A 22,670-nucleotide genomic window follows, 5' to 3' on the forward strand; every position below is an offset into this window, starting at 1 on the left:
ATAAACTTTGTATATCTTTAAACACTTATTTGTTCGTCTTTTATTGTTATTTCATATATTTTAGAATAAATAATTAGATCTTATACTTAACGTGGAAGCTATATTAAAATATTTAGGCATTGCCTTTAAAAGTTTTTTGTATTCTTCAGTAAATTCTTCAGGATGATGTATTTTGTGCGCGTGATGAGATATTTCTACAAAAGGTTCAGTTTGCTGTTCCTTTGTTACCTGGAAAAACAATTAATATGTCTATATAGTTATAAAGCTGTCTAAAAACACAAGTATTTAAATAAAAAAAAAACCATCAAATCAAACAGCGCCATCTGTTATAAATTTTCAGTAATTAGTAGTTTAACATTGTTTCTAAAAGATGGCGTTGTAATGAAATGGCAAAAGTAATAAATATTGGGCAGCGCCATCTAGGTGCATTAAAATCAACAGTAGGATAAGTTACTAGTACATTTCTAAGAGATGGCGCTGTTTACATTCTATTTCCAAAACAATAATACTTACATTAAATGTCAAAGTAAATTCCATAGGAGTTAACATATCTGAATAAGTACAGGTAGCCTCAGTAATGACGTAGATATTTCTATTCAGGAACTGTCCAGTTGCTTCCAATGGCGATGAGAACGACCAGCTCGTTAAATTAACTCCGTAATTTGGGAAAAACGTTAAAGTATTGTGTTGTGGACCTGGAAAATAAATTATTATCATACTAATACTATAAATGTGATAGTCTAGATGGATGGATGTTTGTTAAAGTTTGTGGCCTAAACAGCTGAACTGATTTTGATTAAAATTGGTACAGATGTAGAGCAGTCTGGAAGAACACATAGGCTATTCACTTTTGTTTCTTTTATTCCACGGGGACAGAGTCGCGGGCGAAAACTAGTATGAAATAAATGCGAAAGTTTAGATGTATGTTAGAGTTTGTATAAACTGCTGAACGGAACTCGATAAAATGTAGATGTAGAGGAGAATCTGAAACACATAGGCTACTTTTTTTAATTCCACGCGGACAGTGTCACGGGCAAAAGCTAGCATTAAATATATTATTGAAAAACAGACATAAATTATAAAATTACCATAGCCATTAGATAAAAGTGTTATCGTATATTATAACTAAAACATATTTGAAACACAGTTTTTAAAGTTATTGGCCTTTTTGTGGCATATGTGTGAAATATTTAATATATTTACCAGTCATAATACATTTGAGAGTACAAGTATCCTGGCTGCAGCTCCTGGTAGCAACAAGCGAAGGTTCAGGTCTGAACCTCGCCGGCGGGTCCGTGTACAGGAACAATAAATCTTTTCTGTACATAATTTTATAATTTACTTTAATATAAACACATTTTAAACGTTTAGGAACTCAAAAGTTATAAAACTACTGAAAAATAGATACATAAAGAATCTTATTGAAATTTTTATTAATATTACTTGTGACGATTTCAACTAAGATACCATTTCTAAGTTTAATAAATACGCCATCTAGCGGAAAAAATTCTACAACTTTCTATTAAGGCGTCATCTGATGAAAAACATTTCATAAAAGCGCCATCTAGCGAAAAGTTATTATATTTTATTGAAACGCGATATAATGAATGATTACATTTTTATAATATCGCTTTGTGGAAAAAATTGCTAAAATTCTAATAACAGCGCCATCTAGCGAAAAATCGCTACAATACTAATAAAAGCGCCATCTAGTACAAAATTGCTATGATTACGAAAACAAACTATTACATAGAAAATTCTGTAAATAAAAAACCAACAATAATAAAATTTACTCACAAATGTTGTGCAAACCTTGGTCTGTAAAGCGGCAGGTTGCAGTACACGTGTCTCTCACAATCCGACGTGAAGTCCGTCACATTGTGAACTGAGAGGCGCGCCTGCTGCAGCGCGGACAACACCCCCGTCAGAGTGTACGCATCTTGTTTTATTATTAAAACTCCTGATTTATAATCTGTTGCCGAACCATTTTTATCGTATGTTATTATTTCTGAATGCTGGAATAGTTAAAGATATTTCAAGATGGATGGATGTTACTAAGTATCTCCAAAACAATCAAATATACAAAGAAATTAGTCACAAATATAAAAAAAAGTCTAGAACACAGTTTTTAAATTCCGAACAAAGTCACGGACAAAAACTAGCATAATGTTCGTAAGATACAAGTTTCTTACTACAATTGGGTTGTTTTAGCTAAAGCTTTATTCAACTGGCTGTTGCGCGCGACTTCGCCCGAGTGAAAATAGTTGAAAAAGGCCCAGTAGTTTTTGAGTTATTTCAAGACATACAAAATTATTTCCTATTCACAACATTAATATAGACAAACAAGAAATCCATATCTTACGAACATTTTGTCAAAACCACGACAGTTTAGGGCCTGTCCCACGATTGGCTGATAGAGGCTCAGATAGCTTTATGACGTCACTGTCAGATAAGGGAAATAACAGTGGTAGTGCCCGCTTTAACATGTTAGCAGTGCAGGGTTCGCCCCCAGTCATACCACGACCACACAAGACAGGCGTGAAGTGGAAGCAATTCCGTGTACAGTCTGATGAGTGTGGTGCCGGAGACCTATTTTAAGTCCCTTTCTTTTTACCACCCTTTCTTATAAGGAGAAGTTGGGAAGAGGAAGTGGATTTGACGGTGGGGGAGATGCATAGGAAGGGGAAATATCCTCTTTATGTGCGTCTCCTCCTCCGTCAATGAAGGATAGGCAACGCATCTGCAATTGCGGATGTCTATGGGCAGCGGTCGCTTCGCCATTTTGGCCGATAGGTCGTTTGCCACCTTATTTTAAACATATCAGACAATTTACAATTTGGTGGAACAGGACCTTAGAGTAATTAAAAGCAAAAAATACTTACAAACCAATAATGTCTTTGTGTGGTTATACCCTCATCTTCATATATAGACATGGGAGTAAACATAAATACTGCACAGATACTTGATAATAATAATATTGGTAACCACACGCGTCTACGAGAGAATAACAATTCCAGCCCAGACTGGAATTATAAGAATTTTGTTAAATCATCAAAATCAAATAAAAATAAATATCTCTAGTCTTATTTAGAGACAAAAGTATTAAAAAAAAAACTTTTTTTTTATTACAAATTGAACTAGGTTAGTTATGAAGTGGGAAAAATAAAAAATCTTCAGATTTAAACCTATTTTTAAGTATGATAGATTAAAAAAATCAAATAAAGCAAAGTAATACAAACTATAATTTTTAGTGGACATTTAAAAATAATTTCTAAATAATTGTATTTTAACATGTAATGAAGTATAATTTTTTTTTTACAATCTTAATTTTTTTTAACCGACTCAAAAAGGTTAGCAATTCGTCTATTTTTTTTATTATTTACTATTTTTTGTGTTCTCTCTACAAATGTAAAATTACCTGCTATTGAAAAATCACATTTTTTTATATATAAAACATAAAAAAACCTACCAAAACAGTAGAAAATAACAGTGCTAGTATAACATTTAGTCCACCCACGATGTAATCTGGATAGTTAGTGGGCATCCGCCCAGCAGTGGACAACATTATTGAGTCCAGACGTAAAGATAACGAAAATATGAACAATGCTGATGGCAACGTTAAAATAATTTCTAATATTAAATGTTGCCATGCTGGAAAAAATAAAAAAATCTTTTAAGGTATTTTTTTGGTTAAATTGAACATCTTTTTATACAATAAAGGATGGATCAAACTTGTCAGATGTCTGTTTCTCTCTATTTGTTAGAATAATAAAAAAAAATAGTAGTAGTCATATCATATGTTTTTTGTTATTTTTTTAAAAAAATCTTTTTATTTTTGAAAAAATAGACATGTATATTAATGGCATGGTGTTTCTATCTTTAAGAGATAATTTTTACCGACAAAAAATCATTAAAAAATATCACAAAATACGACATAAGTATAAGAATTACAAAACTACTCACCTTTTAACCTGCAATATTTGACAACAGTCATTGACACCATGGCACCGACTGACATCACAAACAATGGCACACTGATGACATACCGCAGGCTTGTCAGGGAAGGGAATAGTGACAGAATAATTAAAGTGACTCCTAGTAGTAAGCGAGTTGATGTCATCGCTTGTAATGTGTGGAGAGAACGGTTTAGCCCGCACTGAGAAATATAAAAAAAAATATGAACTAGCTGAAAAAATTGCTATTATATGTAAAATAATGTGAAAAGTATGATCTACTTAGAGTTGTTAAGTCACTAAGTTCTTTTAGTGAAGTTTTATTAAAGCTAAATCTATACTAAGAGATATTTAAATAGTGTGAAAATAAAAATTAAAAAAAAAATATTTTTTAAATATTTTGAGACTTTTGTAGTGTTTTACGCACAAAGATTTTACAAGTTCAATCATTTTAGAAAACACGACAAACAGACAAAAAGTGTTTTTTATATGTGAAAAAAATGTTACCTTCCTACTTGTTGATTCATAATTGACGGATGCCAAAAAAGAAACAATAAAGAATGGAATCCAATACAATGGCACCACTAGCCAAGGTCTTGAAAGATATCTGTAAAAAAATAGTAACAAAAATCATTTTTTGGATAAAAAATGACAAAAAATTGCTTATTTTTTTAAAACCTTGAGGTAACAAACGTGAAACGATCTGAATTTGCCAAAATAGCGTAAAGAGCGTAGCGTAGCGTTACCTATAAATCGACGGAGGAGAGGACGCGCAGAAATAGGATATTTCCCCTTCCTAAGCGTTCCCTTTAGACATAAATATAACGGTATTTACAACAAAAAAAACATACATGAGAAATACATTTCACTATAATTTTTTTTTCTCTTTCTAGATTAAATCTAAAACTTACCTAAGTTGTTTCGTAGTGATAGCCATAATAAGCACTAATAAAACTACAGCCAACACTCCCGTCGCTGCCGACACCACTCTGCCCAACATGCTTGATAGTAAGTCCATTACTGAAGAACGCCCTGTTTATAAAAAAAAAACTTGTACAATATAATGATTGTAAAATAATAAAATTAAAAGTTACGAGAAAAAATTAAAAATATAAAAAAAAATTATATTCATTATAAAAAAAAAACTAAATATATGTATTTTATTGAAATTCATATAAAAATTTAAAATAATTAATTTGATTCGTTTAAAAAACATAATAGTGTTAACTAATAAAAAGTGACGATTTGTAGTTTTGTTTGTAACCAATAAACTCAAAAACTACTGGAGGTAATTAAAATTTTTTTGCACAAGTACAAAGCTATATTATCCCTGAATGACATAACACATGTTTTTTTTTAAAAAATCTACGGTAATTAATAAAAAAAAACTTACTATATCCAACAATCCATAAATAATATGCCACTGTAATTAACGCGCATATTCCTACTAAAATATCAACAATTTGTGACACAGAGGCCGAGTATGTCAGTAAAAAAAGATTCAAGTAGTCGAAATATACCACTTGTGTAGGAGATATCTGTAAAAAATAACTATACTTATATTATAAGGAAGAAAGATTTGTATTTTTGTATGTAACTTAAATACTATTGGGCCGATTTCAAAAAACGTTTTTTTTATATCATAAGATAAAAGAGCAAGTGGCTACCTGAATCCGCCAAAATGGCGAAGCGACTGCCCATAGACATCTGCAATTGCAGTTGCGTTGCCTACCCTTATCCGACGGAGGAGACACACATAAAGAGGATATTTTCCCTTTCTATGCGTCTTCACCGTCAAATCCACTTCCCCTTCCCATCCTCTCCTTATGAGAAAAGGGTGGTAAAGAGAAAGGGACTTAAATTAGGCCACACAATTTTCACAATTAAAAATCTACGTTAATTCAGACATTTTTTAATTTCACTCGGACAAAGTCGTGAGCAACAGCTAGTAATAAACTTAAAAACTTGAAAAGATTTCAAAGAATATCTTAAATATTGTGTAATGACGAAATTAGTATTTTTAAATTTACTTATATCAATCACAAAAAAAAATAGAAAAAATAAATTGGTCCTTCGAGTCGGATATTTAGAAAAAATAATTACAAAAAAAAAAAACAATTCACCTTGTTTTCTAATTCTTCATTATTAGCTAATTCCTTGACTAGATTTAACAGCATATTGCCTGCATTTTGTATGACACCATCCAATATAAGTTCTGGTCTGTCATTTTTCGTGTGATATACATTTCCCCATTTTACAAACGCTATATCCAAACCTAAAAAATACGTCAATTATAATAACGCACATAACCCAAAGAGGTGGGCAGAGACTTGTGGGTCTCCCAGGCATGCAGACTTTGCTATTGAGATAAAGTATTTAAAATCATATATGTAAAATTGTAAAAATAGTTAACTACGAGCTGTTGCCCGCGACTTCGTCCGCGTGGTATTAGAAAACATACAAACTATATAAATTACAAAAAGCTACGTATCCCTCGGGAACCGGACATTTCGGGGATGAAGTTTGTCCCATGTGTACTCCAGACTTTTATATCTGTGCCAAATTTAAATAAGATATGTTGAACCGTTGCAGAATTTTCGAGTAAACATTAAAAAACTAAATTAATGAGTCCCACGGGAACTGTAACTATTCCCGGGATAAAAAGTAGCCTATGTGTTCTTCCAGACTATGCTCTAAACCTGTGCCAAACTTCATAGAGATCCGTTAAGCCGTTTAGGCTACAAACGCTAACAAACATCCATCCATCCATCCATCCATCTAAACTTACGCATTTACAATATTAGTAAGAAGTAAGAAGTAAGATAAGAATCACAAAAACTACTGAACAAAAAAAAAACAAAAAATGATATCTTTAGCTGTAATGTGTTTTTTTTTTAATAATTCCAGTGAAGGGAATTGACATAAGTTAACCTCCAAATAATTTAGAATCGAAATAAATATATTTTGGACCATAAAAATAAACTGGCAGTTATAATTTACTGAAATATATCAATTTGTGAATGGATTCATCCGTGTGCGATTTTTTGCGATTTTTTTGCCACCAAAAAGTACCTAATAACGTGTCTCAAAAAAATACAACTTCAGAACCATATCTTAAGTTGAATAAAAAATCCTAATGACGTCACATGTAAAAAAAAATCTCACCATGTATATCACCAAAATCCCTCCAAATTCTGAAATCTGTATCAGACGGTATAATACCAGTTTTGAAGAGAAACTCTCCAAAACCTTGGGCATTCGGTTTTGGTACCACACTTTGATATATCGAAATTAGTCTAGGATCTGATACCTAAAAAAAATCGTTTTTTTTTTTTAGGTCCAAAAATTCCGACCCGATTACTATTTTATTAACCTAAATGTGTATTTAAACACGAAAACAAAGATTTTTTCAAGTAAAGTTTACAAAAAAAAAAATCTAAAAAAATTTACACTGCGTGTTTCACATCAGAAAGAGACAACATAATCGTATAGCGTTGTCTCTGTCGCACAACGCGTGACGTCACTTACTTGGAACACAGTAGGCTTGCCATTCATCCCCGCCGCGTCTAAATTCACCACATTTGTGACACCCTGTATCCAAGGGTGCTTTAAAAAGCCATGGCTACCCTGAAAAAAAAACTGTATCATTTTTTCAACTATAGTGCCTTTTGCTTGGGACTTCTTCCGGGGAATAAAAAAACATACATATTTTATGTGTTCTTCATCTGTGACAAATGTCATATAGATCGAAGTCACGGGATAAAGCTAGTATGCGAATAAAGTAATTCTATAAAATATTGGAATGTATGATTTTTTAAAGGCTCCAAAACTAGTAAATCGGTTTTAATTAGTAATAAATGTGTTTTTTTCTTATCTTTTACGATTTATTTACGACTAGCTTTCGATCGCGACTCCGTCCGCGTGGTATTAAAAAAAACAAGTAGCCCATGTGTTCTTACAGGCTATCCTCTACATCTATACCAAATTTCATTGAGATCTATTCAGCCGTTTCACATTTATAATATTAGTATTATTTTTTACGATAAAATCCAACCTAAATCCAACTTAAATTGTTTAATTTAGAACTCATATTATTTAATACCTGTAAAGGATTTTCTTCAGCTCCATTGAAGAGAAATACAATATTATGTTTTAATTTTTGTTTCCTTTTAGACAATCTACTGAGAGTTTCTAACATTACTGCACAAAACACACCATTATCTGAAGCACCTTGAAGTTAAATAAAAAAAAATATGAAAAAAAGTGAAATAGAAAAAACAGTACAAAATTCATATTTCATCGCTCTCTTTTGCTCTACCTATACTTTACATCTTTCGTCTCTTTCGTGTAACGAAATTCACATAAATGTGACGGGAAAAAATATTTTACCTCAAACTTTACAAAAAAAAAATCAGTGTCAAAGGTCATTTAAAAAAATATATAGGTTTTTTTAATAATATATGGTGACAAACGAGCAAGCGGCTACCTGAATCCGCCAAAATGGCGAAGCGACTGCCCATAGACATCCGCAATTGCAGATGCGTTGCCTACCCTTATACGACGGAGGAGACGCACATAAAGAGGATATTGCACCTTCCTATGCGTCTTCACCGTCAAATCCACTTCCCCTTCCCATCCTCTCCTTATGAGAAAAGGGTGGTAAAGAGAAAGTGACTTAAATTAGGTCTCCGGCACCACACTCATCAGACTGTACACGGAATTGCTTCCACTTCACGCCTGTCTGTGTGGTCGTGGTATGACTGGGGGCGTGCCCTGCACTGCTAACATGTTAAAGCGGGCACTACCACTGCTATCTTGTTGTTAATCGAAGGTGTTTGTCATTTTACTTACCAATAGCAAATGGAACGGAGTCATAATGACAGTTAACTAACAATGACGTGCCGATAGTGCCATTGGGATAGAAGCCACTATCTCCCTCTAACACTGCGATAATATTTGACAAGTTGCGATAACAATTAACATGCGGAACTTTAAAATCTATAAAGTAATCACCTAAAAAAAAAATTACAAACATTGCTTTCTAAAAGTTGAAAAATCTGAAAAAAATAGTTAAAACCACACTGGAATTCAAATTTTCAGAAATATTCAATTTAAAACTGACATATTTATTTGTCTTACTAGTTGCTCAGGATTTCGTCTGTGTAACATAAAAATGTAGCCTTTGTTACCCTGAAAACATAGCTTTTTAATGATGAAAGAATTTTTTAAATCGAGTCAGTTTTTGAGTTATTTCACTACAAACAAAAATACAAATCTTTCCTCTTTTTATTATCAAATTACTAATTTGATAAAACAGATATTAAATTTTAAATGAAACTTAACATAACAGATTAGTAAAAACCATAATTCATTACATAAAATAGTTTCTGAGATTAGTACACACAAACAAACAGATTTAAAAAATAATAATAGAGCTCTTTTAATTTACTAACCGGATACAAATTGCCAATCCGTTTTCACAGGTATTGTAGCCTGTTGAGCTACAGAATCAAGCAATACTTTGAGATCTTTGGTCTTTTCGTAATGATACTCCATACCAGCTACCCTTGGCTGGTTGCCGAGGAGCTGGTGAAGGTAGACCTTCGCTGATTCCTCACTGAATATTTCAACATCCTGAAAATATACAATTATATAACAAATATACAGAAATATCAAGTAAACATTAATTGGTTTTGCAAAATCTCTATCTACTAATATTATAAAAAAGAAAACTCTATATTTTTGTATTGAAATAACTCAAAAACTATTGGACCCAATCCAAAAATTTTTGCACCATTAAAGTGTTTTATTATCCGTTTTACGTGCATTTTTTAGTTTAACGCGGAATTAATAAAAAACTATCCGTTAGTTTTTGAGTTTTTCTTAAGTGTACCAAAAATTGGAAAATTCCGTCTTGAAGTCGATTTAACGTTTATCTATACTATTACAATAAAGCGTAAACACACACTTCTTTGTTGCCTAAGATGTCAGCAATTACAGCATGTTTTTGAATAATCACTTTTTTAATAAAAAGCCCTACACATACGTCACGCTTTAGCCTATATATTTTCACGTCATTAAACTTAGGGGGTAAATATTTTGGATAAAAACCCTAATGTGGGAAAGAGACCATAAGTTGCTGCCAACATCAAGGAAGCAAAATTGTCATCATGTCATTTTGATATTTGTAATTGATAATTTGACAGATGTAAACAATAAAATAAAATTTTCATAATTTTATGCAGATGAAGTCGCACGGGAACAGCTAGTTTATTATACATAGAGATATTTTTATAGGTATTATAAAGTTAGTTTAAAATGATTGTTAAATTTAATATCTTTGGACAGTTTAAATTATTATCTTTTACCTATATTATGTTCTAGGATAAAATACTTACTTTACCCTGTACATCCTTTTCAGATATAACCTTAGGCATATCATCTTCAATGAGCTGTGTTAGGTAGCCTAAAGTCAGGTAAAAGCCTACAACAAGAATTATTGCAACGCTCGGTACCTGAAAAATTATACGAAATAAAAAATAAAACAGCTTTGATAAGTGACAATTGTCGATGTTTAGCATAATTCCCTTATATGAGAAGTTAGATTTTAGGCTTTTTATATAGTGTTATTGTTATGTATGTGCTTGTATGTGACGTCAATAAACCAGTCTGTATTAAGCAAGCGCTGTTTCTGTTACTCCTTCACATAACTATCAGTTATTTATTTAAAAAACGAGCTGTTGCCGCGACTTCGTTAGCGTGGTATTAGAAATATACAAACTATGTAAATTACAAAAAGCTACGTATCCCTCGGGAACCGGACATTTGTCGGGGATGAAGCTTATCCCATATGTACTCCAGACTTTGTTTTATATCTGTGCCAAATTTAAATAAGATATGTTGAACCGTTGCAGAATGATCGAGTAAACATTAAAAAACTAAATTAAAAAATCCCACGGGAACCGTAACTATTCCCGGGATAAAAAGTAGCCTATGTGTTCTTCTAGACTATGGTCTAAACCTGAGCCAAATTTCATGGAGATCCGTTCAGCCGTTTAGGCTACAAACTCTAACAAACATCCATCCATCTAAACTTTCGCATTTATAATATTAATAAGAAGTAAGATTGGACATAAATAATATACAAGGTATACAAGATTAATTTATCCCTTAGTTATCTACTTTTGTAATAATTTCAACACTAAACTATTTTATTACATAAACTATTTGCTAAAGGCTAGTTTACTTGGATATTTTGTATTATTAATGACATTATACTTTATGTTATTTATAGTTAAATTATTGTAAATTACATTTCCCAATGTTCACTATGAAAAACAACATTTTTTTTATAACATAAGGTGGCAAATGAGCAACTGGCCACCTGAATCCAAAGAAGCAACGCCCATAGACATCCGCAATTGCAGTTGCGTTGCCTACCCTTATCCCACAGAGGAAGAGACACACATAACGAGGATATTTCCCCTTCCTATGCATCTCCTCCTCCGTCAAATCTACTTCCCTTTTCCATCCCCTCCTTTTAAGAAAAGGGTGGTAAAGAGAAAGGGACTTAAATTAGGCCTCTGGCCATTTCACTGTTCCATTTCACCCCTGTATTCTGTGTGGTTGTGGTATTACACTGAGCGTGCCAGCCCTGCAGTGCTAAGATGTTAAAGCGGGTTCTACCACTGTTAACTTAAATTACTACTTTATGTTATTATTTATAATTAAATTATTGTAAATTACATTTCCCGTTCACTATGAAAAACAACATAAAGAAAAGATGACAAATTAAATACCAAAGATAAAAGCATATATGTTATTTAGTAAATAGTTTGGAGGTTAGAAATTAATACAGATATCCCTATTTGTAAATGAACTCACAGATTTCATTGTTTGTGAACTGTTCTTGATGATTTGATTTAAAATCTAGAAATATACAAAATTTAATGTATAAATAATTTTATATTTCACTATCTTGAGGATTCGCAGTCAAAATAAATGTACAGTTGACTGCAAATGTATACAAAGCTACAAATTGTATATATCTTCAGTTAGAAAAATGCATGTAACCATCTGCATACTTCCTACTTTGAATACTTGTTTTCACAAACAAATGAATGTGTAATTTTAAAACTTTACGCCTGTTTCTAAAAAAAAATTAACGAATACATATTTGTGAAGCTGACTGTACATATATCTTTTTCTAAATAAATGATATATGTCATGCTATACGCAGTCAATTACTCTTTAAATACATCAATATCTTGTAAATACCACAATCTTTATTACCTTTTGCCAAGGTTTCTCATTTCTTTCTTCATCAATGTCTAATGGAGACAACTCGGGAAGGTCTCTGTGAGTCTGGAAAATAATAATTATAATTTTAAGATTATAAACACCATTCCTTAGGTGTTCAAATTTCTGTTAGAATGTATCTACAGACTGGCTTAATGAATCTTGATGAAATTTGGCACAGATGTAGAACATAGTCAGGGGGAAAACAGAGGCTACTTACTGATGTTACTTTTTTAATTCTGTGTGGACAGAGCCTGTCAACATCTAATACATAAAACAATTATTTCACTTGCCAATTTTTTATCATAAGGTGGCAAATAGGATTGCGATCTGAATTCACAAAAATAGTGAAGCAAAAGCTAATTGAGGACTTCGCAATAACACTTGCTTATTACTTTTTTAATGTCGCTTTTAGATGTTTAAAATTTTTACATACCATAGACTCGGTAATTCTTCTTCTATTGTAGGTATCAATATCAAATTGATCACTGTACATTTTTACTTAATTATTATAATACACGTCTTTTTATCTTATAAAATATATTTGACACTCACTTCTAAGCTAGTACTAATAATATATTTATACGATTCACATTACTTGAATTAAAACAAACATTTACAAAGTCTACCGTTTTTCTACCGGAGTATTGTTTGCTAATTCCTTGGAATTATATGTTATCTTTTGTACCTGTTATTATTGATAAATGATTATCTTCACTTCAAATTTTATTTACATTACATATTTAAAGTTAGTACAAAATCAATATAATTCAAAAAGTTTTAATAAAAATGACGTTCAATGTCTGTTTGTTACGTTTACTAGATAAATTAAACTTTGAAAAATAAACTGGTTAAATAAAAAGGTAACAGAAAATACGAAAATATTTGTATGATAATGTCACTTTGACATTGGCGTTGGAAGTAAACAAAATGAGTGTTGCCAAATACAAAAATTTACCCCTGAGAAAATAAACACCATACAACCTTGGGTTTGCACAAAATCTAAAATTCCACTGGAAAAAACAATAAATAATTTATAACTTAATTAACACAACACTTACTTTCGAGGAAAAGAAAATGTGATAGAATTATAGTGTATAACAAATCATTTTTTCAAATTAGTCAAAAATGACAACACAAAGCAATTGTGAGCTCCAAAACGAGGCCAAATAGATTTGTATGGCGTTTACAAGATGTTAAAATGGCTTTTTGTTAAGATTAAGAATCCGTGTATAGAAGTTTACGCGATTTCGTAATTTAACTAGGCGGTAGGTGATTTCATCTAAAATTACAATTTGTAACTAGTTTAGGGCGGTATTGTTTAAGTTTTGCAAAGTAAAATATTTTAAACTTCTAGTTTTTATTAAATAATAAACAAAAAAATTGCTTCCTTCGAGCCGGATTTGAACCAGCGACCTATGGATTTCAATTTTTATTACAACTACAGTCCACCGCTCTACCAACTGAGCTATCGAAGGGATATGTGACGCATTGAAAATGAGAAATTAAAAAAAAAACTATTTTTAAAGAAATAAAAATGCTCCACAGATAACTAAATATTTAAATTGTCCTATGAAAAGTTTGTTGAATGCAATTTAAATATGAATTGCTCGATAAAAATCAAAGGTAACTAACTGAATTTATTGCATTTAGTTGGTCGAATGGATTGACGGGAAATTGATAGGTTTAGGGAATATTATTGTAAAAAAAACTTTAATTACTCAATTTTTTATTAATATAATGCTCACATCTAAATACAGTGTATAGATTTAGCTACCAAATAAATTAGACATCTTGTTTCTATTAAATATTACTTGACATCCATTTTTAGTTGATAATTTGAAAATAGATGAAAAGGTTATGTAGACATCTTGGAATTGTGTTCTTTAACAACACGACATTCGCAGTTTAACAATCACAAAAGTGAATTTCGCGGAAAACCACGTGAAAATCCAATAATATATAGTGTTAAGAACACTTATGTCATTTGTGAAAAATAGCATTTTTTTATTAATAGCTAGAGACAAGTTGTGCTGTTAAGCCGTTGGGTAGCTAAAAATATTCAAAAGTAAAAATTAAATTTATTTCATTGAAACAATACAATTACACCTAATAAAAATGACTGGCTGCTTGTTACAGATTATACACATAATTTACTAATTAAAATTGTAATATTAAGCCTACATAATTAACTTGTATATATTTATACAATATTATTTACATATAATGTACATTGAAAACCAGATCTTAGTTATTTTAGGATAAAACAAATTAAGTACATTCTAATAAATATACAACTAATGGTAAACATCACATAAAATAGTAAATTATTTGTTAAAAGTTCTTATTAACAATTTGTGCAATTTACAATTTCAACAATAATCCAAGGTTTTATTTACTTCACCTTTTCACATTCAATAAAGAAAATAAAACCTTAAAAATATCATACGTGTTTGTAACAATAAAAATATTACATGACAAGAGGAAGTCGGGAATTTTAATAATCTATAACTGTCGATACGACCATTGTCGTGAATACTTACCCATACAAAATTGGCAAGATATTACTTAATTCTATTCAAATCTTTGCACTATCCCACTTCTCAATTGAATGTTCAAACTATAATCAACACAAATAAAAACACTGACCATTTGAAATAAAAAGTATTAAAAAACAAAATCTTTTATTTATTTTTAACTTTAGAACACAATTTATTCGATTTAAAATTGATGCCAACATTTAAAATATTTTAATCACATCACTCAGTGTCTCAATGTTGGTACGGCGCCACATTACAACTTGACGTTGACAGTTCGTTGCGCTTTCGTTCGGAAACATCGTCCGTCCCTCTCGCGTGGAGGTGATTATGTGAGACGGCACTAGGGCGAGGGAGGGAGACTGTCGTCGCTCTCCAGGTATGTGACGTAGTTGTCCTCGCCTCCTTGAGGACGTGGTGGAGGCAGGGAAGGGACATCGTAGCCATGCATCTGAAAGAAACGAAGGGAACTCTAATAAATCTAATTAAACTTTTATACACATTATTAGTGTGATTCACTATCAAGTATATGTCTTTTGTTATAACTGTTATTTTTAAAACACAATGCTATGGCTTACTTTGCTATAACGTTAAGTAGCTACTATCCTCCAAAGACCGATACTATCCAGATACCCGAAAGTGAATAACTTCACCCAGAAAAAAAAGCTTCTATAATGGTTTAAGTCGATAAAAATCGTCTATGTATTGAAATAACTCAGAAACTATATGACCTATTTCAATAATTCTTTGATTAAAAAGCTTATCAGTGAGTAGAACAGGCTGCTTTTTTTTTCAATTTCATGGAGAAGTCGCGAGCAAGTTATAAAGTCCATAGTCGTGTGTTGACAGCTGTTGGTGTTGTCTAACTGTGTATTGGTTGTGTGTTGGTTGTGTGTTGGGTGTGTGTTGGGTGTGTACCTGACTGACGAGGTGCTGGAAGGCGGCGCTGTGGTGCGGCGCGCGGTCGAGGTCCGCGTGCAGCGCGAAGTCCGAGAGCGCCTTCCAGGGCGGCTGGTAGGCGGTCACTTCCAGCGGCAGCGGGCCCGCCTCGTGCCGCACCGGAGACCCCGCCACTAGTGGTACTCCCAGTGACATGTATCCCAGCCTACGGCCTTCCTGTTCCAACAACCATCGTCATTAACAGGAAGAGAAAACTGCTATCTATGTCGCTAGCGTGTACCATCTTTTTTTTAAGTCATAAGGTGGCAAACGAGCAAGCGGCCACCTGAATCCGGCAAACTGGCGAAGCGATTGCCTATAGGCTCTCGCAATAGCGGATGCGTTGCCCACCCTTAAGTGACGGAGGAGAAGACACACATAAAAGGGTGTTTCCTCTTCCTATACGTCTCATCTGTGGTGAGAAGGAAAAGAGACTAAAGTTGGGCCCTAACTATCTTTCGACTGCATCACTGTCTTCAATGATCGTGGGCAAGCTCTAGCTTAACAAACATTAACACTTGCCCTTGCCCCGAGAAGGGTCGGCAGAGTATGTACTCTGCCATACATATTAGCCATAACTGAATGAACTCTCTTAAGCATATCCTCTTTCCTCTACCTTTGTAGCCTACATTCAATCTTAATTCTGGTTTACATCCCTCCCCTTTCATAAAAAAGTGGTATGGAAGGGAAAAGTACCATTACTCTTCACTATTTATAAATAGTTTATGTAAAGATTGTACAACAAAACAGACACCGTTTTAAATGCGTGGCTAAAAATAAAATTGGATGTCTTATAAGGTAAGTTTTATTAATCGACATATTTTGGGTCAAGGAAACTAGTACTCATATAACGAGTTATTTCAAAACATCCTGTATAAGTGACGGTGTATTTAAATTAATACATAAATTGAATGTAATTTAAACTTGCACCGCAAAATATTGAATGTCTTATCTCGTTTCTTTTTCACAAATAAAAACAAATAACCGTTATATTTATTGGGAAGTTTTTTTCTATTAGTTTGGCAACACTGATATTCATAGACAACGTACCCGTTACGCATCGTTCTAAAATTCAAATATTCGTTTAGAAACCTAACCTTTTTTATTCTGTTTTTAATCTATACTCTAAACTAATATTACGAAGAAAAAAGATGTGTATTTTTGTACATATTAAAATAACTCAAAAACTACTAGACCAATTTAAAAAATATTTAACCATTAAAAATCTACCTTATCTCCGAGTTGCATAGGCCATGTTTTTTATTATATTTTAATTTCACGCAGACGAAGTTGCGAGCAACAGCTAGTAAATATTAAAGAAGATATACCAAAGGATAAATTACCACCTTCTCCTGTTGCATTTGCATTTTAAGTTGCAAAGTTTTCTTCTTGTCCTTGCAGCGTTTGTTTTGGAACCAAACCCTGATGACGCGAGGACTGAGGCCTGTCATCTCCACGAGCTGCTCCTTCATCAGCGCGTCAGGGCGAGGGTTTGCAGCGTAGCAAGTCCTGAGAAATGTATGCTTATTTTCATAAATTGTATAATTATGGAGTTAAGTTGGTTGTTAGATGGATGTATGGAGAAGATACGAAATTAATATATTAGAGGAAGTTTGAATTATTAATAAATTTGAATTATTAGAAGAAATTAAGAAGTAAAAGGTTAGCATGGGGGCATGTTATGACGGATGAATCATATGTAACAAGGAGGTTAGTTAAGAGAGTGGTATATCGGTAGAAGACCTAGAAAGAGATGGATTGTATGAAAGGTGGCATGATCAAGGGAGTGACTGAGAAGACGGATGATAGAGTTATTTGGAGGACGAAGACACGGTGCCTACGGGAGAAGGATAAGGTAGGAGATATGATATTGTTTAGAAGGCTACGAGGTGGCACTAAACTTGAAAATTAATAACCTTTTAAAGAAAGTAACAGTAAATATATTTATTGGCTTTGGCTACAAATGTAGAGGAAGACCGGAGAAAGTATGGATGGATTGTGTGAAAGAGGATATGCTTAAGAAAGGAGTGGATTCAGATATGACGGCTGATAGAGATGTATGGAAGAGCACATACTGAGCCAACCTTCGTGAGGGATAAGGGCAAGTGACGAACAGTGAAAATATCCTTTACTACCTCGTTTATATATTTCTTTAATGTCTTTGGTATTTACACGTGTGTGTGTTTGTGTATGTTTTTTTTTTATAATACGTGTGTTTATAATTTTTATAATAAGATTGTGTGTGTGTGTGCGTATATCTGGCCAGATATTCAGATATATAATACTGACCTGAGCGTGTGTAACTGCTTCTCATTGAGCACGGTGCGTACTCTAGTGGGTTTGCCGTCGGCCGCATTAGCCGTGCGCGCGCGCCCACTTTTATGGGAGCCAGATTCGCTGCCAGAGTCTATAGAAAAATACATAACAATACCAATATAATAAAGCTTAAACATTACTTAGTTACTTAGTTACTTAGGATGTCAGCAATTAAAGCATGTTTTTTGAATAATTATAATGTTTTTTAAATAAAAATACCACTAACGACACGCTTTACGCTATACATTTTCACGATATTAAACTATAAATAAATTTATTGGAAAAAAAAACTTCATGTGGGAAAGGGACCTTAAACTACAAGCTGCCAACATCAAGGAAACAAGGTTGCCATGGTTTATAATCATGTCATCTCATTTTGGCAAAAGTAGACAATAAAATAAAATTTTCCTAATTTCATGCGAATAAAGCCGCAAGAAAACAATCGTAAAATAACCAAGTACTGCGACGTTTATGATCTTTGTTATTCAAATACACATATAGGAAAAATTTCAATTAAATTTGTAGAGAATGTACTTATTTGCATATTTAATCAAAGCTATATTTAATAGACTCTGACTGACCCTAACGGAAGGGTCAGTGCATGATTAGGGATCAAGGGCCCGCGTGTTCCATTGATCCACACTTCACACCTTTGTTAATCTTTGGACGTTGGCTTATGGCAACCCTTTTGTTAATTTTCTAATGGCAAAAGCAACGTTATTATTAAAGGCGATAATTAGACTGATTGATGGATTAAAATGCATAAATACGAGTATATCTCACCGAAAATAAAATGTAAATTTTGTTCCACGAATCAAAATTCTTTTCAATACTCTGTACGAAACGGAATACAATTTTTTTTCGGTTAATTTAAATTCCAGCTAATTAAAAATGGTATTAGAAAATAGCACAGATAAACAATTAAGATCGGATATCGATTTCGATTGTAAATAAGTTTTACCATAAACTTATTTGACTCTAATTTAGACCACATTTTCCCATCAAGTATTTTTAAATAAATACTGTTTTCTGATACTAATGACTAATAAAAAAATAATCTTGTATCATAGACAATCTAACTTTAATCGTTCTATCGATTTGTATTATCTATTGTCAACAGTTTTGATTTGATAGATAAATTATATCTTTATTTATAACAAGCAAAATCTATATCTATACTCTATACTAATATAAAGAGGAAAGATTTCTGTTTTTTGCATTTTTTATGTGTTGAAATAACTCAAAAATTACTGGGTCGATTTCAAAAATTCTTTCCTTTTTATAAAGCTACGTTATCAGTGAGTAACATAGACTGTGTTTCTTTGCCATTTGTTTTTAATTTCAAGTAGACGAAGTCGACAGCAACAGCTAGTATTTTATAATTACGGCGAGCGGAGATCCCTATACTATTTATAGTTTATTTACTATAAGAAATTATTCTTTTATATTTCGGCTTTGGTACAGTAATAAATGTATTTCTAGACTAGCTATTGCCTGTGATTCCGCGCGGGATTATAAACTTAATTAGGAAATCAAGATGATTATGCTTCTGTACATACGTCTGGGAAAATAAATTGAATTCTTCTATTTTCTTTTCTTGCAAGTTAATAAAAAAAGGGTCAAAAGATCGGTCTATTCTTCTCTTATAAGTAACTTTTATCGTAGTGTCAGTCCAGTCATTACATTATATATATTTTTTCATCATCAATGAGATTAATTAGATAAAAAAGGCCGTCCACTTGAGTTTTCGCGGCCAATTTAAAGCGGCGTCCGCTTTGTCGGCGCACTTCAAAGGCCCATAGATAACGTACGGTGGGCAACGCGAGTTATATCGTTTATAATGCATTGATTTTTTATTATTGAGTAAAATAAATAGCTACTATTGTGTACCTCCAGTAAGTTAGGCGTTAGAAACCTAAATATTAATTCTACTTGTAAAAAAAATATTTAAATTAAAGTCGTCTAAATGAATCCTTAAGTTATTGATAAGTATAGTTAACTGTGATTTAGGAAAGTATGAAATATTACTAAATGCGTATTTCTTAATATTAAAGTATTATAAATCTTCTAGAATGAAAATTAATTACAACATTAGAACAATTTTGAACGAAAGTGTATAAAAGTAATCCCAAAGATGTCAAAAGAATAAATAGAAATATTTCAGTCATATTCAAACACACAGACCTCTATAAATAAATAGGCTATAAGACGTAGTATTTAGTGCATAATTGATTTTCGCCATTTTCCGATGACGGTCGCTGTTAGAAACAGTATTCATAATCTTACTAATATTATAAATGCGAAATTAGATGGATGTTTGTTAGAGTTTGTAGCATAAACGGCTGAACGGATTTTGATGCAATTTGGTTTAGATGTAGAGGATAGTCTAACAAACACATAGGCTAGTCACTTTTTTCAAAGCGGACGGAGTCGCGGCGATAGCTAGTCATTTATACTTATAATAATATTATAAATGCGAAAGTTTAGATGGATGTTTGTTTGAGTTTGTAGCCTAAACTGCTGAACGGATTTCGATGAAATTTGGTTTAGATGTAGAGGATAGTCTAAACACATAGGCTAGTCACTTTTTTTATTTCAACGCGGACGGAGTCGCGGGTGAAAGCTAGTAATAAAAATGCTTTAACTGTCAAAGTTTTAACCGTTTGGTTAGCTGTACCTGTAATCAGTGTTAAATTAGGAATCAATGTGTACAAATACTTGAAGTTCACCTCTGATAAGATATAATCGCTAATTATGTCTGTAACACGATAAAAGATTGATATTTTTTGGAAATACGAGACGATGAGAACCGTAAAACAGAACTAAACACTCTTTGGATGGATGTTTCTATCCAAAACGTAATTTCCTCCAGAACGAAATTATCTGGACAACATTTTTAAACAGTAATAAACAAACGCTTACTTTCTACGACATCATGAGTCGTAAAATGTAATAAAAAAAAGAAAACCTTAACCCTTTAATGCATGATGTTCCATTTATACACCAGTCTTTTCTTCTATACGTAATAGACTATTTTGAAAAAAAAAAATCTTTGTTTTTCCTTAATCTATGTTCAATTCACTACCCGTTTCAATTTATGGTATTTAAAAGGAAAAAATTGAGCATTTAAGGGTTAAATGTATACATTACTAGTTGTTCCTCGCGATTTCGTACACGTCGTATAAAAAAAATAGTAAAAAAACAGACTGTGTTACTCAGTGATAGCGTTGATTTTTAATAGTGAAAGAATTTTTGAAATCGACCCAGTAGTTTTTTAATTTCAATTCATACATAAAAAACAAATCTTACTTTTTTAATATTAAAATAGGTATAGTTATAGATTATATATAAGGGTCTGATATATGTTTTTTGTACCTTTTTGTCAGTTTCAAAAGGGCTAATTAATCGTAATGTGTTTGTATTCTCTGTGTAGACATAATCATTGTAATGAAGTATTGGGGAAGGAATTGGCTACTGTGACATAGACTACTACAGAAAAAAACAAAAAAAGGTAATTTTGTATATACTTACCAGACATGGAGCCCAGCTCGTGTGGGAGATGTGAATTGTTGTTGCTTAGTGTTGTGTTGTTGTTACTCTCCGCGTTGGCGCCACTGCTGCCGCTTGTGTTCGCACTCTAACGTAATATCATTTATAAGAATTTATTTATTTAATACCTCTGCACAAATAATACAACAAAGCTTAAATCTATACTATTATAATAAAGCGTAAACACACACTTCTTTGTTGCCTAACATGTCAGCAATCACAACATATTTTTGAATAACTCTTTTTTGAATAAAAAGCCCTACACCTACGTCACGCTTTAAGCTATATATTTTCACGCCATTAAACTTAGGGGGTAAATATTTTGGATAAAAACCCTAATGTGGGGAAGAGACCATAAGTTGCTGCCAACATCAAAGAAGCAAGATTACCAAGGATTGTCATCATGTCATTTTGACATTTGCTATTAATAATTTGTCAAATGTAAACAATAAAATAAAGTTTTTATAATTTCATGTGGGTGAAGCCGCACGGAAACAGCTAGTTAAGTAATATTGGATTAGACAATATTAAAATAATCAAACGAAAAGGATTATCAAAACTGAAAAAAATATACATCATCATCACCAGTTACATCTCCAATGAGCTCGGAGCCTACCCTAAGTTACTGACTAGGCCATCATAGTCTTGTCACAAACATGTCTTTGAATTTCTTCCCCGATATATGCATCATGATGTTTTCCTTCACCGTAATAACGTCGGCTAAATTATGTACATATGAGAATTCGAAAAATCGAAAATCACACTATTACGTGTCGGTATTCGAACTCAAGACCACAAGATTACAAGGCAAGTTAAACCACTGAGCCACCGACGCTCTATAAAAATATGAATACTAATTAATTTACTAAAATTTACTCTTCTAGTCAAAATTGTAACGATCATATAAAACATATTTGTTATTTTAAAGTAAAAGAAATAGACGTTAAGGTATTTAAAACATGCAGAAAAAACATAAAAGAAACCTTTTCTAACACGTCGTGATCTTCCCTGCAGTACAACGCACCACCTTCCCGTAACGCGAATTCGTCTCCTGAAACAAAAACCTTTGTTATTTACA

At 32.3% G+C, this 22,670-nt stretch overlaps 2 protein-coding genes and 1 non-coding gene across 8 annotated transcripts in view; all 3 read right to left on the minus strand.

Annotated features, from left to right (window-relative positions):
* LOC106108946 (endoplasmic reticulum metallopeptidase 1-like) lies at positions 1-13,119 on the minus strand. 5 transcript variants are annotated; one of them, XM_013290314.1, is made up of 20 exons: positions 12,940-13,119; positions 12,246-12,317; positions 11,838-11,882; positions 10,352-10,468; positions 9,407-9,587; positions 8,805-8,966; positions 8,056-8,183; positions 7,482-7,580; positions 7,119-7,263; positions 6,077-6,228; positions 5,347-5,491; positions 4,865-4,985; positions 4,461-4,560; positions 3,964-4,156; positions 3,470-3,651; positions 2,883-3,023; positions 1,798-2,015; positions 1,204-1,319; positions 514-695; positions 1-228 (listed from the first exon to the last, which is right to left on the minus strand). In XM_013290314.1, the coding sequence occupies exons 3-20, from the start codon at positions 11,844-11,846 to the stop codon at positions 61-63; spliced, it is 2,559 nt and encodes an 852-aa protein (XP_013145768.1). In that variant the 5' UTR covers positions 11,847-11,882; positions 12,246-12,317; positions 12,940-13,119; the 3' UTR covers positions 1-60. The 5 variants fall into 5 exon arrangements, with proteins under 5 accessions (XP_013145768.1, XP_013145766.1, XP_013145765.1 ...); XM_013290312.1 differs by lacking the exon at positions 12,940-13,119 and adding an exon at positions 12,688-12,933 and having other exon boundaries at positions 1,813-2,015; XM_013290311.1 differs by lacking the exon at positions 12,940-13,119 and adding an exon at positions 12,688-12,933.
* Positions 13,120-13,639: 520 nt separating this feature from the next.
* Trnay-gua lies at positions 13,640-13,729 on the minus strand. Its single transcript is given in 2 exon segments — positions 13,640-13,675; positions 13,693-13,729. It is a non-coding gene; the product is annotated as a tRNA-Tyr (tRNA).
* Positions 13,730-14,690: 961 nt separating this feature from the next.
* LOC106108991 (insulin gene enhancer protein ISL-1) overlaps positions 14,691-22,670 on the minus strand; it is a 41,924-nt gene continuing 33,944 nt past the window's right edge. The window contains exons 4-9 of one of the 2 annotated variants that reach the window (XM_013290373.1): positions 22,576-22,643; positions 21,575-21,680; positions 18,017-18,134; positions 17,074-17,236; positions 15,707-15,904; positions 14,691-15,239 (exon numbers count right to left, since the gene is read on the minus strand). In XM_013290373.1, the coding sequence (XP_013145827.1) occupies positions 15,132-15,239; positions 15,707-15,904; positions 17,074-17,236; positions 18,017-18,134; positions 21,575-21,680; positions 22,576-22,643 (761 nt within the window). In that variant the 3' untranslated portion in view covers positions 14,691-15,131. Of the gene's footprint in view, positions 15,240-15,706; positions 15,905-17,070; positions 17,237-18,016; positions 18,135-21,574; positions 21,681-22,575; positions 22,644-22,670 lie in introns of both variants that reach the window. The other variant, XM_013290372.1, reaches the window with a different exon arrangement.

Source organism: Papilio polytes, unplaced genomic scaffold (assembly GCF_000836215.1).
Source record: "Papilio polytes unplaced genomic scaffold, Ppol_1.0 DF821400.1, whole genome shotgun sequence".
NCBI classification, from domain to species: domain Eukaryota; kingdom Metazoa; phylum Arthropoda; class Insecta; order Lepidoptera; family Papilionidae; genus Papilio; species Papilio polytes.